The sequence below is a fragment of the Sapajus apella genome, unplaced genomic scaffold, assembly GCF_009761245.1.
Source record: "Sapajus apella isolate SASKATOON/1434 unplaced genomic scaffold, GSC_monkey_1.0 scaffold34, whole genome shotgun sequence".
NCBI lineage: Eukaryota > Metazoa > Chordata > Mammalia > Primates > Cebidae > Sapajus > Sapajus apella.
In genome coordinates, this window is record NW_022436974.1 from 22,802,492 (window position 1) to 22,820,136 (window position 17,645).

At 39.7% G+C, this 17,645-nt stretch overlaps 1 protein-coding gene across 7 annotated transcripts in view; it reads left to right on the top strand.

Annotated features, from left to right (window-relative positions):
* NARS2 (asparaginyl-tRNA synthetase 2, mitochondrial) overlaps positions 1-17,645 on the top strand; it is a 154,261-nt gene that overhangs the window by 104,807 nt on the left and 31,809 nt on the right. For 6 of the 7 annotated variants that reach the window (XR_004274313.1, XM_032295895.1, XM_032295899.1 and 3 more), the window contains 2 exons: positions 8,257-8,355; positions 8,473-8,510. Coding sequence is in view for 6 of the 7 variants with exons in the window: in XM_032295895.1 (XP_032151786.1) it covers positions 8,257-8,355; positions 8,473-8,510 (137 nt within the window). In the remaining variant the exon portion in view is untranslated. The remainder of the gene's footprint in view (positions 1-8,256; positions 8,356-8,472; positions 8,511-17,645) is intronic. The other variant, XM_032295896.1, reaches the window with a different exon arrangement.

The following is a 17,645-nucleotide window of genomic DNA, read 5'->3' on the forward strand; positions in this document are numbered from 1 at the left end:
TCCTTTCCTTTCCTTTCCTTCTTTTTCCTTTTTCCTTTCCTTTTTTTTTGAAACAGAGTCTCACTCTGAGCCCAGGCTGGAGTGCAGTGGCGCAGTCTTGGCTCACTGCAACCTCCACCTCCCAGGTTCAGGTGATGCTTCTGCGTCAGCCTCCTGAGTAGCTGGGATTACAGGCGTGCACCACCACTCCTGGATAATTATTGTATTTTTAGTAAAGATGGGGTTTCACCATATTGGTCAGGCTGGTCTTGAACTCCTGAACTAATGATCTGCCTGCCTTGGCCTCCCCAAAGTGCTGGGATTACAGGTGTGAGCTACGACACTTGGCCTGTAAATTAAGACGGGGTCTTGCTTTCGCTCTGTCACCTAGGCTGGAGTACAGTGACGCAATCTCTGCTCACTGCAGCCTCTGCCTCCCATGTTCAAGTGATGCTACTGCCTCAGCCTCCTGAGTAGCTGGGATTACAGGCACATGCCACTATGCCTGGCTAATTTTTGTATTTTTGTAGAAATGGGGTTTCACCATATTGGCCAGCCTGGTCTTGAACTCCTGACCTCAAGTGATCTGCCCTCCACAGCTTCACAAAGTACTGGGATTACAGGTGTGAGCCACCATGCCCAGCTAGTTTTTTTTTTTTTTTTTTTGAGACAGAGTTTCACTCTTGTTGCCCAGGCTGGAGTGCAATGGCGCGATCTCAGCTCACCGCAACCTCCGCCTCCTGGGTTCAGGCAATTCTCCTGCCTCAGCCTCCTGAGTAGCTGGGATTACAGGCATGCGCCACCATGCCCAGCTGATTTTTTGTATTTTTAGTAGAGATGGGGTTTCACTATGTTGACCAGGATGGTCTCGATCTCTTGACCTCGTGATCTACCCACCTCAGCCTCCCAAAGTGCTGGGATTACAAGCGTGAGCCACCACGCCCGGCCTTTTTTTTTTTCTTCTTTCCTGTAATTCAGAATAGGGGGGCATTTCAACTGAACTGTCTTCAAACTTACTAATTCTTTCCTCTTTTTTCTTCATTCTGATAATGAGCCCATCCTGTGAAATTTTTATTTCAGATATTTTCCAATTCTAAAATTTTTATTTATTTTTAGTTTCTTTTTTTCCACTGAGAAGTTCTATCTTTCTGTTTAAGAGTGTTTCCATTTACCTGTGCAAGATGTTTTTTTTGTTTGTTTGTTTGTTTTTTGAGACGGAGTCTCGCTCTGTTGCCCAGGCTAGAGTGCAGTGGCACAGTCTTGGCTCACTTCACCCTTTGCCTCCCAGGTTCAAGCGATTGTCCTGCCTCAGCCTCCTGGGTAGCTGGAACTATAGTCATGCACCACCACGCCTGGCTAATATTTTATATTTTTTGTAGAGATGGAGTTTCACTATGTTAGCCAGGCTGGTCTCAAACTTCTGACCTTGTGATCCACCCGCCTCGGCCTCCCAAAGTGCTGGGATTACAGGCATGAGCCGCCTCGACCAGCCGGAAGATGTTATAATACCTACTTTAAATTTTTTTTTTTTTTTTTTGAGACAGAGTCTTGCTCTGTTGCCAGGTGCCAGGCTGGAGTGCAGTAGCATGATCTTGGCTCACTGCAGCTTTCACCTCCTGGGTTCAAGCAATTCTCCTGCCTCAGCCTCCCGAGCAGCTGGGACTACAGGCATGGACCGCCACGCCCGGCTAATATTTTGTATTTTTTGTATAGATGGGGTTTCACTATGTTAGCCAGTCTGGTCCCTGTCTCTCAACCTCGTGATCCGCCCGCCTCGGCCTCCCAAAGGGCTGGGATTACAGGTGTGAGCCACCATGCCTGGCCACCTGCTTTAAATTCTTTGTCAGATAATTCCAGTATCTGAGTCTTCTGTGTATATGTATCTATTGATTATTTTTTCTCTTGAAAATTCTGAAGATCTTCCTAGTTCTTTGTGTGTCCAGTAATTTTAAATTTTATCCTGGATGATTTTAATGTCATGTTCTGACACTCTGTGTTCTGTTAAAATCCTTTGGAAATGGAATTATTTTTATTGTTGTTTTACCAGTTATTAAACTAGTTAGATTCAGGCTGTGAGTTTTATCTTACTTTCTCTTGGCATTGGTTTCCATGTCAGTTAAGTTTTCAAAGCCTCTGCTATACTATTTGAGTCTTTCTGATGCATGTGCTACTCACAGTGTGGAAATTGCACAGTGATTTATATTATAGTTCGTAGTCAGAAGCTTTCACTGTGCTTCTTTGGGTCTATTTCACATATACATTGCTTGGAGGTGAGCCCTGGCCTTATGTTACTTCATACACAATTAGAGGGTCATCTTCTTGTGTTCTTCAGAATTTCCATCATACTGTCTGGCTACCTGAAGCCCTCCCCCACCTTTTTGGTTATTCTGGCTGGAAAGACAGATTTCTCCCAGGTTTTAGTTGCCACCATGTTATTCATTTCCAGGTGACTGTGGCCACCATTGGGTCAAAGTGGCAGGAGAAAATATATATATTTTTAATAATGGGCTGGGTACAGTGGCTCATGCCTGTAATCCCAACACTTTGGTAGGCCCAGGCAGGCAGATCATCTGAGGTCAGGAGTTCGAGACCAGCCTGGCCAATATGGCGAAACCTTATCTCCACTAAAAATAAAAAAATTAGCAGGGTGTGGTGGTGCACACCTGTGATCCCAGCTACCCGGGAGCCTGAGACACAAGAATCGCTTGAACTTGGGAGTTGGAGGTTGCAGTGAGCTGAGATTGCGCCATTGCACTCTAGCCTGGGCGACAGAGGACTCCATCTCCACACAGAAGACTCCATCTCAAATAATAATAATAACAATAATAATAATAGAGATTACCCGCATCCACACTCTTCAGCCAGCAGTCTCCCAGTTCCTCTTTTGGAGAAGTAGGTCTTCTATTGGAATTTTAGGTGCTTGTGCCACTGTCACCCTGTCAGCCCCACTCCACAACTGGGCCTACCTTCTGGGCAGGAACAGAAGAGAGAAGAGAGGGGGACAAAATAACCAAGGATTTTCCTATGAGCACTCTATCCTATAGGGACATTATCAGATTAGTAGGAGCTTTCTCCCAGAAGTTTTGCTTCCTGTTCCTGTTAAATAGATCAACGTTTTACCCCCAAATCAAAACCAGGAGACAAAGGAGGTAAAAGTGGAACTAAAATTCATCTCCATTTCCAGTTATTAATCAAGTTGATTAGTTCCCAGTCCACCACCTATCATGGTTTATTTTTCTGAGTCCTTAGATAGTTGCTCTTTGTATTCTGACCAGATTTTTTTTTTTTTTTTTTTTTTTTTAACTTTAAGTTCTGGGAACATGTGCAGAAACAGCAGAAACAGAACTTGCAGGTTTGTTACATAGATACACATGTGCCATGGTGGCTTGCTGCACCTATCAACCCCTCATCTAGGTTTTAAGCCCCACATGCATTAGATACTGTCCTAATGCTCTCCCTCCCCTTGTCCCCCACGCCAACACTCCCCAGTGTGTGATGTTCCCCTCCCTGTATCCATGTGTTCTCATTGTTCAACTCTCAATTATGAGTGAGAATACGCAGTATTTGGTTTTCTCTTCCCATGTTAGTTTGCCTAGAATGATGGCTTCCAGCTTCACCCTGTCCCACCAAAGGACACAAACTTGTTCTTTTTTATGGCTGCATAGTATTCCATGGTGCATACAGTATCCAGTCTATCACAATATCCAGTCTATCATTGATGGGCATTTGGATTGGCTCCAAGTCTTTGCTATTGTAAATAGTACTGCAGTAAACATACCTGTGCATGTGTCTATATAGTAGAATAATTTGAAATCCTTTGGGTACATACCCAGTAATGGGATTGCTGGGTCAAATGCTTTTCTGATTCTAGATCCTTGAGAAATCACCACACTGTCTTCGCAATGGTTGAACTAATTTACACTCCCACCAACAGTGTAAAAGCATCTCCACAGCCTTGCCAGCATGTATTGTTTCCTGACTTCATAATAATTGCCATTCTAACTGGCGGGAGATGGTATCTCATTGTGGTTTTGATTTGCATTCTCTAATGACCAGTGATGATGAGCTTTTTTTCATATGTTTGTTGGCTGCATAATAAATGTCTTCTTTTAAGAAGTGTATGTTTGCCGGGTGCTGTGGCTCACGTTTGTAATCCCAGCACTTTGGGAGGCCGAGGTGGGTGGATCACGAGGTCTGGAGTTCAAGACCAGCCTAGCCAAAATGGTGAAACCCCATCTCTACTAAAAATATGAAAAGTAGCTGGGCGTGGTGACAGGTGCCTGTAATCCCAGCTACTCAGGAGGCTGAGGCAGGAAAATCGCTTGAACCCAGGAGGCGGAGGTTGCAGTGAGCTGGGATGGTACCACTGCACTCCAGCCGGGGCAACAGAGTGAGACTCTATCTCAGAAAAAAAAGTATCTGATCATATCCTTCTCCCACTTTTTGATGGGGTTGTTTTTTTCTTGTAAATTTGTTTAAGTTCTTTTCTGGATATTAGCCCTTTGTCAGATGGATAGATTGCAAAAATTTTCTCCCATTCTGTAGGTTACCTGTTCACTATGATGACTGAGTCTTACTGTTGATCTTCATGAAGCTAGTAATAAATTGACAATCAAATAAGAATATTCATGTTTTGGTGTCATGATTTGCTACTCGAGTTCTTATTTATTTGGTACTCCACTGGTGGTACTTGGGGCATATACTGTTGTCAAATGATTTGGTTAATTGTGATATGTACTTTTTTCCTAAAGACAAAAAGAAGTGTGCCCTCCTCAAAAGTAATCCCCTGCCTCTCTTAATTTCCTTCCTTTTGTAAATTATATACCTTAGAAATTAGTATCTTAGTACAGAGCGGTCTCTTAAATATTAAATCAGAATATTCTAACAAAGAATATTTTCTCCTTATGAGCTATAAGCAGTTAAGTATTGCTATTATAGTACAATTAATTTACACATTTTTAAGATATGAGTTATCTTTTTAAGATATGATGAGTTATCATTTTTAAGATAACTCATCATATCTTAAAAATGTGTTATGTGGAGTATAGTGTGACGACATTCACACTATACTCCACATATACATTTAAAAACCTAACCCTTCTGTTAGGTTTCTGGGTTTTTTTCAACTATATTTGTCGAGTATAGTGTGAATGTCAAGTCTTCCTTCTGCTGCTGGGAATATACTTCTCAGGAAAGGCAATGCTGTAACAACCCCAGTGGTCAAAGTCTTCATCTTACAGATGGATGTATTGTGTCCCTATCATCTAATCCACCTGCTCTTTATTCCTCCCAATGTGTATTAGCTTTGTTCAAGTGATTGAGGCATGTGAGCTTGTATAAATCATATGTTACTTAGTAATTTCTTTATCTCCCTGATGAATTGAAGGTATTACAGGCTCCGTGTGAAGGATCTTTAGCCTCCTGCTGTTCTCCTTTCACCAAGATATTCCTTACTCCTATGCCCCTCTTACATTCCCCGTTGGATTCGTTTGGTTTTCTTTATTTTCCTTTCTTTTCCTCCACTAGTTTAGAATCTATAGATTCTGTTTTTATTATTTTTAATGGTTTACCTTATATATTTTTTATGTGAAATAAAAAGTTAGGCTGGACGTGGTGGCTCATGCCTGTAATGCTACCACTTTGGGAGGCCGAGGCAGTCGGATTACTTGAGGCCAGGAGTTGGAGACCAGGCTGGCCAACATAATGAAACCATGTTTCTATAAAAAAATTACAAACATTGCCTGGGTGTGGTGGTACATGCCTCTAATCCTAGCTACTCAGGAGGCCGAGGCAGGAGAATTGCTTGAACCTGGGAGACAGAGGCTGCAGTGGGCTGAGATGGCACCACTGCAACAGTCTGGGTGACTGAGCAAGACTCTGTCTCAAAAAAGAAAAAAATCTCCTCTTTTTAGGAAGTAAAATCCTTAGAAAATTTACTTGAATTCTTTTTATTCCTTTCAGATTTATCTTTACTATTATCTAGTCTTTTGATTCTTTTTGCCACCCCACCCCTGCTCCCACCAAATTTAGTAGTCATTGCTATTTTCCATGGTCAGTGCCTTAGATAACCACATGCTCATCAATTTTTTTTCTTCATTAGATGTACATGTTGGTTGAAGGGATAAATGACCATAGTAATAGAAGGTAAGAAAATGGGCTGGGTATGGTGGCTCACACCTATAATCCCAGCACTTTGAGAGGCCAAGGCAGGTGGATCACTTGAGGTCAGGAGTTTGAGACCAGCTGACCAATATGGTGAAACCCTGTCTCCACTAAAATACGGAAATTATCCAGGCAGGGTGGCACACACTGTAATCCCAGCTACTCAGGAGGCTGAGGCAGGAGAATTGGTTGAACCCAGGAGGCGGAGGTTGCAGTGAGCTATTGCACCAATGCTGGGCGACTCTGTCTCAAAAAAAAAAGGAAGAAAATAAACCAGGAATGCAGTATAAGTTAGCACGATGTCTGCGTAAATGCCACTAGACCAGGTACAGTGGCTCATGCCTATAATCCTAGTACCGTGGAAAGCTGAGGAGGGAGGATCACTTGAGCTTAGGAGTTGGAGGCCAGTCTGGGCAATATAGCGAGACCTCATCTCTACTAAAACTAAAGAAAAATTATCTGAGTGTGCTTGGCTGAGGTAGGTGGATCGCTTGAGCCCAAGAGGTCAAGGCAGCAGTGAGCTGTGATTATACCACTGCACTCCAGCCTGGGTGACAGAGCAAGACCTTGTCTGAAAAATAAATAAATAAATAAATGCCACTAACAATGACTAATATCAAATAGATCTGGTTGTTGCTGGTATTTAAGTGTTTTCCTATGTCTGATTATATTAGTGTACCTAAGTAGACAGTTATATCTCCACTATGCTTCTAGCCTCAAGAGGATGTACTACTATGCAACAGAGGAAAAGAATCTACCTGCCTTTAAGGCAGCCTGTACTGTATTCTTCTTTTATTTTTTTTGAGATGGAGTGTCGCTCTGTTGCCCAGGCTGGAGTGCAGTGGTGTGATCTCAGCTCACTGCAACCTCTGCCTCCCGGGTTCAAGCAATTCTTCTGCCTCAGCCTCCTGAGTAGCTGGGATTATAGGCGCATGCCACCCCGCCTGGCTAATTTTTGTGTTTTTAGTAGAGACTGGGTTTCACCATGTTGGTCAGGCTGGTCTCAAACTCCTGACCTCATGATCCTCCGCCTGCCTCAGCCTCCCAATGTGCTGGGATTACAGGCATGAGCCACCATGCCCAGCCACCTGTACTTCAGTATTATGTGCCTCTTTATGAATACAACATTTAGAAGACCTAATATTGTGTCATTGATTTAAAACCGAGAATGTTATGAATAAAAAGATTTTAGAAATATTTTCCATTCCAGTCACTTTTTCTCTTCTAAGAAAAAATTTCTATTATGAGTCTTCCTTGGGCACCTATGGTAATTTTTTTGTTGTTGTTTTTTGAGACAAGATCTCACTTTGTTACCTAGACTGAAGTTACCGTGGCATGATCATGACTCAGTATAGCCTCAGCCTCACAGGCTCAAGTGGTCCTCTCAACTCAGCCTCCTGAGAAGCTGGGACTACAGGTGCACACACCACTGTGTCCAGCTAAGTTTTGTTTTTTTATTTTTGTAGAGATGGAATTTTGCCCTGTGGACCAGGCTGGTCTTCAGAATCAGTCCTTATATACTGATTCTTACTGTATGTTGCTTCATGCTATTTTTACTTTGGGCATTAGGAAAGCAAAAGTGTCTAGATTTATATTTACATACACCATTGTTTTGTAAAGTTTACTTTCATTTACCAATGACTGAACAAACCACTTTTCAAAATATTCTTACTGTTCACAACAACTGATGTTTCTTGGATGCTTCTCTGAGCCAGGCACTAAGCTAAGTTTGACACATGGTTTATCTCATTTAATTCTGTCAACCATCTTGTAAGTTAGGTGCTATTATTACCCTGATTCTACAAGTGAGTTTATTGAAATTTAGAGAGACATTGATCAGTTATAGCTGTTCAGTTGACATCTCACTTCTTTACCAGCATTGAAACTGTCAACATAAGATTAAAACATTTTTCCTTTTTTCTTCCTCCCTGCCACCCACCAAGGAAATTGAGATGCCTGGAAAACTGAACCAATTTTCTGTGATACATTCAAGGATTAAATGACTTTGTGGATTTATAGTTGCTAAAGCCTGAAGTGCAGTCCTTATTGAGCCCTGAACAGGCTTTTCATATAAAGTTTTTTACTTGTCAAGTGATTCTGTTTGATTTCTCTTAGGTTATGGAGAAACTCTTCAAGGCTACAACAATGATGGTTCTCTCAAATTGTCCTGAAGATGTTAATCTCTGTTACAAATTCATAGCTCCGGGCCAAAAGGTAATTAATTTTGTAGATAAAGCCGAATATATCTGCTCTTTAATGTGTTAATTATACATAATGAATAAAATTACATTTTTAAAATTTTCTGTCTTTTTTTTTTTTTTTTTAACCAAGGACAGATTAGAACTTATGCTGAAAAACAACTTTTTAATGTAAGTGGATGTTTTATTTTCTTTGAACTTTATTCATTATCACTGTATTTATCACACTGTATTATAATTTTTAAAATATATATCTGCTTATATAGATTCTATATATATATTATGTATGATATATATCTAGACACTCTCGAGACTCCAGGCATGACCCATATTCTAATAATATTTATAGCTCTTGTGTTTGGTTCATAGTTGATAATTACTGTTTCATCGATAAATAAATCATAATAAGATAAAATGAAGTAATTGTTAACTATATTACTACAATTCAAACTTATACTAACTTTAGTCATCAAAATTTGGCTTGATTAAAAAACAGACTTTAAAAAATCTGCTTAGTATAGGTTACAGCAAGACAAGAATTCAGGAACAGAAAACTAAGAGATTACCACAGTGATCTGGGTAAGAGTTAATAATAATTTGGACTGTGTGTTAGAGTTCTCCAGAGAAGCATGACCAGCCTAGCATGAGGGTGGATGTGTGTGGAGAGAGAGATTGAGAGACTTATTATAAGAGTTGCTTCACATAATTGTAGAGGCTTGTTGAGTTTAAAGTATAAGCCGGGTAGGCCAACAAGCTGGAGAGTCAAGGAAGAGTTGCCATTCGAGTCCAAAGGCAATCTCCTGCCAGAATTCCGTCTTTCAGGGGTTTAGTCTGTCTTAGTAAAAACTTCATCTGAGGCCAGGCACGGTAGCTTATGCCTGTAATCCTCTCACTTTGGGAGGCTGAGGTGGGTGGATTGCCTGAGCTCAGCAGTTTGAGACCAGCCTTGGCAACACGGTTAAACCCCATCTCTAGTAAAATGCAAAAAAGTTAGCTGGGCATGGCAGCATGCGCCTGTAATCCCAGTTACTTGGGGGGCTGAGGCAGGAGAATTGCTTGAACTCGGGAGATTGCAGTGAGCCAAGATCACGCCATTGAACTCCAGCCTGGGCAACACAGTGAAACTCTTGTCTAAAAAAAAAAAAAAAAAAAAAAAAAAAACTTCAGCTGATTGGATTTAGCCCACCTACATTATGAAGGGTAGCATAATCTGCTTTTTTCAAAGTCCACTGATTTAGATGTTTATCTCATCCGATAAACACCTTCATAGAAGCATTCAGAATACTGTTTGACTGAATATCTGGGCACCGTGGCCCAGCCAGGTTGACATATAAAATTAACCATAACAGACCAGGATGGTGGCAAGAGTTCTCCTATTCTGAATATATTTTAAAGATAGAACAAAGAGGATTTACTGAGGGCGAGAGAGAGGAGTTAAGGGTAACTTCAAGGGTTTTTTCTCCTGCAGCTGCGAAAATGGAGTTGCCGTTAACTGAAATTGGGAAAGCCTTAAGAGTGCTGGGTCAGGAGCTTTGAGAGGATGGGAAGGTATCAGGAACACAGACCTGTTAAGATTAGATGCTTTTCAGATATCCAGCTGTAGATGTTGGCTAGGCAGTTGAAAGTATGGGTCTAGAGTTTTACAGGATAGTCTTGGGCATGAGTGTATTGATAAAAGTAGTAATTAAGTAGATGAAAGAAGTAATTTGGCCTTCTAAAAGAATCTCTGCTGGTAACGGAACAACCAGGGAAAATCTTAGTTCTCTAACTCCTGTCTAATGAAAAGATCGAAAATGCAGAAATAATCATCATCATTTATTGAATATTTATCCAGACAATGATAAAATTTACATACATTAGTAGCTCATTTTATCTTCACAACTTCAAGGAGTTATTCTCATTCTGCAGATAGAGAATCCCTGCAAAGAGATTGAGTGAAAGATGAAATGGGGATTCAATCTCCTCATATTCATCTGATTTCAAAGCTCGGGCTTTTAACCTGGGGTTTTCATATATTTGGAAGGGCACTGGAATAAAGGGTAGAGTGGTTATAGCTGCCCCATTGTCCTTATGACTCTTACATGTCACTTAACTCTTGTGCTTTGGAGTCCTTGTTTGTAAAATGTTAAGGTTGGAAAATGACATCATCGGCTGTGCCATTTTGATCCATTGTCACAGTCACGATCCATTCTGCATAACACAAATCATAGTTGCAGTTTAAATTTATGGGGAGAGGAACATCAGCAAGATGATGAATGGAAGGTCCCAGGCTTCGCCACAGAAAGTCCAGTTAGCGATTAACCACATACAGGAACACCTCTGTGAAAATCCCAAAACTTGGGAATGAAATGGAGATATCCAAATGGACCACAGAGCAAAAAACTGAATTAGAAGGGTAGGAGCAGTGGTCTCACTTTAATTGACCCCTCCCTCCCTTAAGTAGGCACAGCACCACAAAGAGCAGATTCCCTTGGTCCCCCAGTTAATGCAGTGGCAAAAGAGACAGCTGTCCAGTTTCCCTAACATTCTGTGATGCTTCCCTGGGGGCCCATTCCTGTCTCACAGGGAACCCTGGGGGTAAGGTCTAGACTACCTGGGGTTAGGTAGAAACAAACAGGGCTGTGCTCAGGGCAACCAGCACACAGCACACAGCACAGGAATCTTGGTGATAACTGTGTTCCCACCAGCAGTAGCACCTGATCAAAGATACCAGCCAACTGCATAGCCCATTTACAAAGTCCATCTGTTTGCTGCAGAAGCTCAATAGGAAGGTCTAGCTGGTTGGAACCCCTGCAGGGCAGCCACCCCACCTAGCCTCAGCATCCACCTTCATGCTTTGCTCAGGCAAGCAAGATATAGACGGCCGTTAGGTTTATCAAAAAATGTCCAACATCACTAATCATCAATAAAATGCAAATTAAAAACACAGTGAGACATCCCCTCATGCCTGTTAGAATGGCTGTTATCAAAAAGTAGAAGGAGACTTGGCACGTTGGCTCTCGTGGCTGTAGTCTCAGCACTTTGGGAGGCTAAAGTGGGAGGGTCACTTGAGTCCAGGAGTTCAAGTGAGACCAACATAGTGAGACCCTGTCTCTACAAAAAAATAAATAAATAAATTTAAATTAGCCAAATATGGTGACACATGCCTATAGTGCCAGCTACTCAGGAGACCAAGGTGGAAGGATTGCTTAAGCCCAGGAGGTCAAGGCTGCCATTAGCTATGATCACAGACTCCTGTACTCCAGCCTGGGAGACAGCAAGACCCTGTCTCAAAAAAAAAAGAAAAAGTCAAATGACAAGTGTTGGCAAAGATGTAGAGCTTGGGGACCCTTGTATACTGTTAGTGGGAATGTAAATTAATAGAGCTGTTATGGAGGATAGTATGGAGGTTTCTCAAAAAACTAAAAGTATATTTACCGTACGACTCAGCAGTTCCACCTCTGGGTACATATCCAGAAGAACTGAAGTCAATATGTCAAAGAGATATCTGCACTTACATGTTTATTGCAGCACTATTCATAGTAGCCAAGATATGGAATCAACCTAAGTGTCCATCAGTGGATGACTGGATAAAGAAAATGTGTATATACACAGTGGAATACTGTTCACAGAAAATCTCATTTGTGACCACATGGATCAACCTGCAAGACATAATGCTAAGTGAAAGAAGCTGGGCACAGAAAGGCAAATACTTCATGATTCACTTTGATGTGAAGTATAATAAAGTTACACTTACAGAAGTAATGGTAGAATGGTAGCTACCAGTGGCAGGAGGGGGCAGTTCTGGAAGGGAATGGAAAGAAATTGACCAATGGGTACAAAGTTCCAGTTAGACCAGAGGAGTAAGCTTTCAAGATTTATTGCATAACAAAGTGACCATAATTAATTATAATGTATATCTCAAAATTGCTAAAAGAGTAGATTTTAAATGTTCTCACTACAAAAAATAAAATGAAGCATGTGAGGTGATAGATATGTTAATTACCTTGATATATTCATTCCACATTGTATAATATAAAAAATCACATTGAATCCTGTAAATGTATACAGTATTTGTTAATTAAAAATTCAAACTTTTTTTTTTTTTTTTTTTTGAGACAGAGTTTCGCTCTTGTTACCCAGGCTGGAGTGCAATGGCACGATCTCGGCTCACCGCAACCTCCGCCTCCTGGGTTCAGGCAATTCTCCTGCCTCAGCCTCCTGAGTAGCTGGGATTACAGGCACGCACCACCATGCCCAGCTAATGTTTTGTATTTTTAGTAGAGACGGGGTTTTACCATGTTGACCAGGATGGTCTTGATCTCTTGACCTCGTGATCCACCCTCCTCAGCCTCCCAAAGTGCTGGGATTACAGGCGTGAGCCACCATGCCCGGCCAAACATTTTTAAATATAAATTTATATGTATGATTATTTGTTTGATGTCTCCTACCTCTGTGAGGTCAGAGGTGGTTTAAATTGCTTACTATTATACCCCTAGGACTTAGCACAGTGCCTCTAACAGACACTCAGTAAATACTGAGTAACTGAGTGGAGCAACAAATGACTTGAGTAACTGACCATAAAAGGTATTCTTCTTTAGGCCGGATCCTCTCCTGAGGTTTCTTATTGGCTCACATCACTATTTAGTTCAGTTAGTGAGGATAGTGAATCATGATTCAGAGAACCTGGATTGTAATCCTGGCCCTACCATTTACTAGCCATTAATGAGTAAATTAATGTTTTTCAACAAATATTTATTGACTACCTAATATGAGTTAGGCACTTTGCTGGTTGTTGAGAATAATGAAAACAAATACTGATTTGTACTTTTATGGAGTTTAAAATCTAGAGAAAAAATGAGCAGTTAAATATTTGTATGAATAATTTAATTACAACTGTGAACTTAATAGTAAATCTTTAACTTTCCTGAACTTCAATTTCCTCATCTATAAAAAATACTCTGTCTTATATTGTTGAAAGGATTAAATGACGATTCTATTGCAAGCAGTATGTCAGACTAGATAACTTGAAAACACTCTTGCTACAAAACATCTAAAAATAATAGTTAAAATATTATAAGATTCTTTTAAATATGTTTTTTAATTCACTAGAAAATAGAAGTTCCAGGTGCTAGAAATGAAGAAGGAACCAAACACCAGCAGTTGGTGTGATGTTGAATATTCACAGGGTATAGGGAAGGGAAGCTGGAGGGCGATTTTCCAATCTTCGAAAACCAGAGATTTTAACAGCAGTGAGAAGACGTGAGAAGATGTAGCATAATGAATTAGAATCGAGGTGTCCCCTGAAATGCACACATACACACACACAAAGCTAGAACTGGCCAAGGACTACACCCTTAATGAAAGGGCCAATTAGAAAATAAGCAAACAAACAGAAAATTGAGCTAGCCAGCATAGAGAATTTACAAAGAAGTATATCTGCTTTAGCCTGGGCTTAAGGATAGAGGCAAAACAGAAATGGTCGCCATTAAGAATTTGCAGCCACACTTGGCCCTTAAGTGAGCCTAGAGTTTGAATTTATGTTTCCTGTGTAGTTTAAGAATCTTCATGCTAGGACATTAAAATAAAAAATTGTTGGCTGGGCACAGTGGCTCACACCTGTAATCCCAGCCCTTTGGGAGGCAGAGGCTGGCAGATCACCACCTGAGGTCAGGAGTTCAAGACCAGCCTAGCTAACATGGTGAAACCCCGTTTCTACTAAAAATGCAAAAAATTAGCCAGGCATGGTGGCGTGTGCCTGTAATCCCAGTTACTTGGGAGGCTAAGGCAGGAGAATCACTTGAACATGAGAGGCAGAGGTTGCAGTGAGCCTAAATCGTGCCATTGCACTCCAACTTGGGCAACAAGAGCAAAACTCGATCTCAAAAAAGAAATTGTCTTCAGTTAGTGGTAACCCTGGAGTAGCTGTAGAAACCAATATAAAACCAATCTTAAAATTTGCACCCTTAACCCAAGTGGCATGATAATTCCTAAAACAAACTACTGAAGATAATCTCACAGCCCAAATACGCAGGGAAATAACCTACCCATGAGGAAGAACAGCAGGCACAACAAACAGCATTAGATTCCGAAGAGGTTCAAAAAATAGTAATCAAAATAGATTGATTAAAAAAGTGTCTTCACACAGTTGAAGGAAAATACCCGTTACCTCAGAACTGAAATATTGGGCAGCAATAACTTATAAAACTCGAGAGGTATGTTCATAGTTAAAGTGTTAGTGCTTATGTCGTTTGAAAGGAAGAGAGAGAAACTGGTGAACTTTAGACTTTTTTTTTTTTTTTTTTTGAGACAGGAATTTGCTTTGTTGTCCAGGCTGGAGGGCAGTGGCATGATCATAGCTCACTGCAGTCCTGAAATCCTGGGCTCAAGCGATCCTCCTGTCTCAGCCTCTGGAGTAACTGGGACAACTAGTGCAGGCCACCACACCTGGCTGCTTTAAACTTAAGTCAGATATGCATGTTAAAATGTTCAGGGTAGCCACTAAAAGCATAGTGAAATGGTGGTGGTGTGACGAAAGTGATTGTTAAGTCAGCAACGTCAAAGATATCAAACTGAGAAATAGATTGTGTGGTGTCCTCTCTACCACCTTGTCATCACCTTTCTGCTGCTTCATGCTTTTTAAGGCATTGACATTGAAATTTCTGAAAATAGTGATGTAGCTGAAGTACTGTTGAGTTAATCCTAAAAACAGTAGAGAAAAGAAAAAACAAGAAATGGCAAAACAGAAATTGTTGCCCTTTATGCAGAGTGCACTTTTAATTATTGAATCTGTGTAGATACCGCATGACTTGTATTCTTTTGAGTAGAGTTCAGTGTATTTTCACTACCTGTTATAATTATTTTATATGAATATATGCTATTTCAGCAACTCATGTAGTAATTGAATTTAACCTTTATCATGCAGAAATTGTATTCAGTTTATTTTACATTTCCTTTATAGTATTGTGGTTCTGAAAACATAGAGTACTTACCTTTTTTATCTGCTCTTTATTTATCTTTCTGTGTGAATTTGAGGCAAAGGATGACAATAATTATCTTCGTACTTCAGCAAGTTTACTCCAGTAGCTCCAGAATAATGAATTTTCTTTATTCAACAATAAAAAATGTGAAATATGAGGTGGTTTGATGCCGTATCATTCTCTATCACAATGTTTTTTTCCTCCTTTCCTCAAAGCACTTTGGAAACAGTTTCTGGGAAGGACAAGAGATATTATTTTCTATATTTATCAAGAAAAATACTTAGAGAGAGTTGATGGAAGCCATTAAGGATATCAAGTGTCAGACTTGTAATTTAAACTTGAAAGTTCTGCCTCTAATGAAGGTATGGGGGAGTGGAATGGAAGATGTGGAATAACAAGATATTTAGATAAGAGAGTCATTTCTTAGTAATGAAACAGTAACGTGCCAGTGGTACAAAATCCTACTGCTTGTTGTTTTAACTGTTCTTACATTTCTCAGTGTGATCGGTAGATCATACCAAGTAATTTATATAATAGAACAATAGAATGTCTGAGCAGAAAAGAACTTTATACAAGATAGTCCAGTCTCCTTATTTTACAAGTGCAAATACTTTTTAGATTTTTGTATAACACATTACAAAAATTAATAACATGCTTTCACTACATTGAAGTGACTTACATAGCTAGTGGTAGAATCAGATGGAGAACCCAGAGCCCATTTTGTTTTGTTTTGATGGAACATATGAAACTCCAAGTATTTTAGGCATTATCTTAGCAATTAAAAACTTAAGCTCTGGAGTCAGCAGATCAAGATTTACTATTTACTTACATGAGTGACCTTTGGAAAGTCACTGATCCCCTGTAACCTTCTGTGTCCCTTCTGTAAAATGCTAATTTTAAAATTGTTATTACTGCTAATACAAACACCACTACCACCACCGTTATTACCTTAGAAATTACCTATTATTAATACTACATTTAAATTTGAACAGAATTTCCATCTTGGGAGAAAACCTGTCTTTCAAAACACAGCTTTAGGGGCTTTATTTTATCATAAGATACAATACTACTCTGTCTATTTAGTTGTTATGGATATGAACTTCATTTTTTGCATCAGAGAATAAGTTTATTCTGGATAAATTATTTTTTAAGCTTGAGGTCTTTCAGAAAGTTTGTAGATTTTTTGTAAAAAATCTCAAAATACTAAGCAGTATATTACCTATAGTTTACAAGCAGACTGACACTTTCATGTTACTGGTGGGTATAAATTCGTATAAAAGGGGGCAGTATCTTTTGCAAAACCTTTCAGAAAATGTAAAAATCGCAAATTTTCATCTAACAATTCCACTTTTTCCATGTGCAAAATTAGTGTATACGAACTTTTTGCAGTAACATTAAATAGGTATATGTAGGCATGAGGTATAATAGCAAAAGATTAGAATGTGAAATACCAGGTCACTGGTTAAACTAATTAATTATGATACATCCACAAAATGGAATATTAAAAAATGAAGAATTTTTTCATGTACACATAAATCTGCAAGGTACATTGCTCAGTAAAATAAGGTGTAAAAGTGTGTATGATATGTATGACATTTATAAAAAAGGAAGATTGTGTATTAATATTTACATATTTGTATAAATCAAATACTCTGGAGGAATATTCACAATACTGATAACAGTGATTGTGTGAAATAAAAGGAGGTAGGTGTCTCTGGAATCACAGTGGAAGGGAGATATATACTCTTTTATACATCTTGATTTTTTTTTTAACTATGTAGATAACTATTCACATAAATTAAAACAAATACTTGCTTTGACTTACTTTAGGTATGAGGTTGTCTTATTGAGAGACTCTGTATTTTTCTAAATAGCCTTATAATGCTTAGAATGTATTAGCAGGCCCTTAATATGATGTGAAAAAATCCATGTGATGTGACTGACTGCCTTTCCTGAGTAATTTCCTGTGCGTTCTTCTTCTTATTCAGTATGCTCTAGTCACACTGACTGACGTTTTTCTATGAACAAGCCAAACTGTTTCTCACTTCACGGCCTTGTACTTGGCTGTTCCTTTTGCCTGGAATACTCCTTCCAAGATACTTGTTTGGTTAATTTCCTTACTCAATGTACGCTTCTGTTCCAATGTCACAAACTTAGGCCTTTCTTGACCATGATATCTAAAATGGCACCCCAAACCCCTCTGTCTTCCTACCCCACTTTAGTTTACTTCATAGCACTAATAGCTTCCTGTTTATTTACCTGTCTCCTCGCCTGTCTCTCTCTCTCTCTCTCTGTCTCTCTCCTACACACACACACACACACACACACACACACACACACACACACA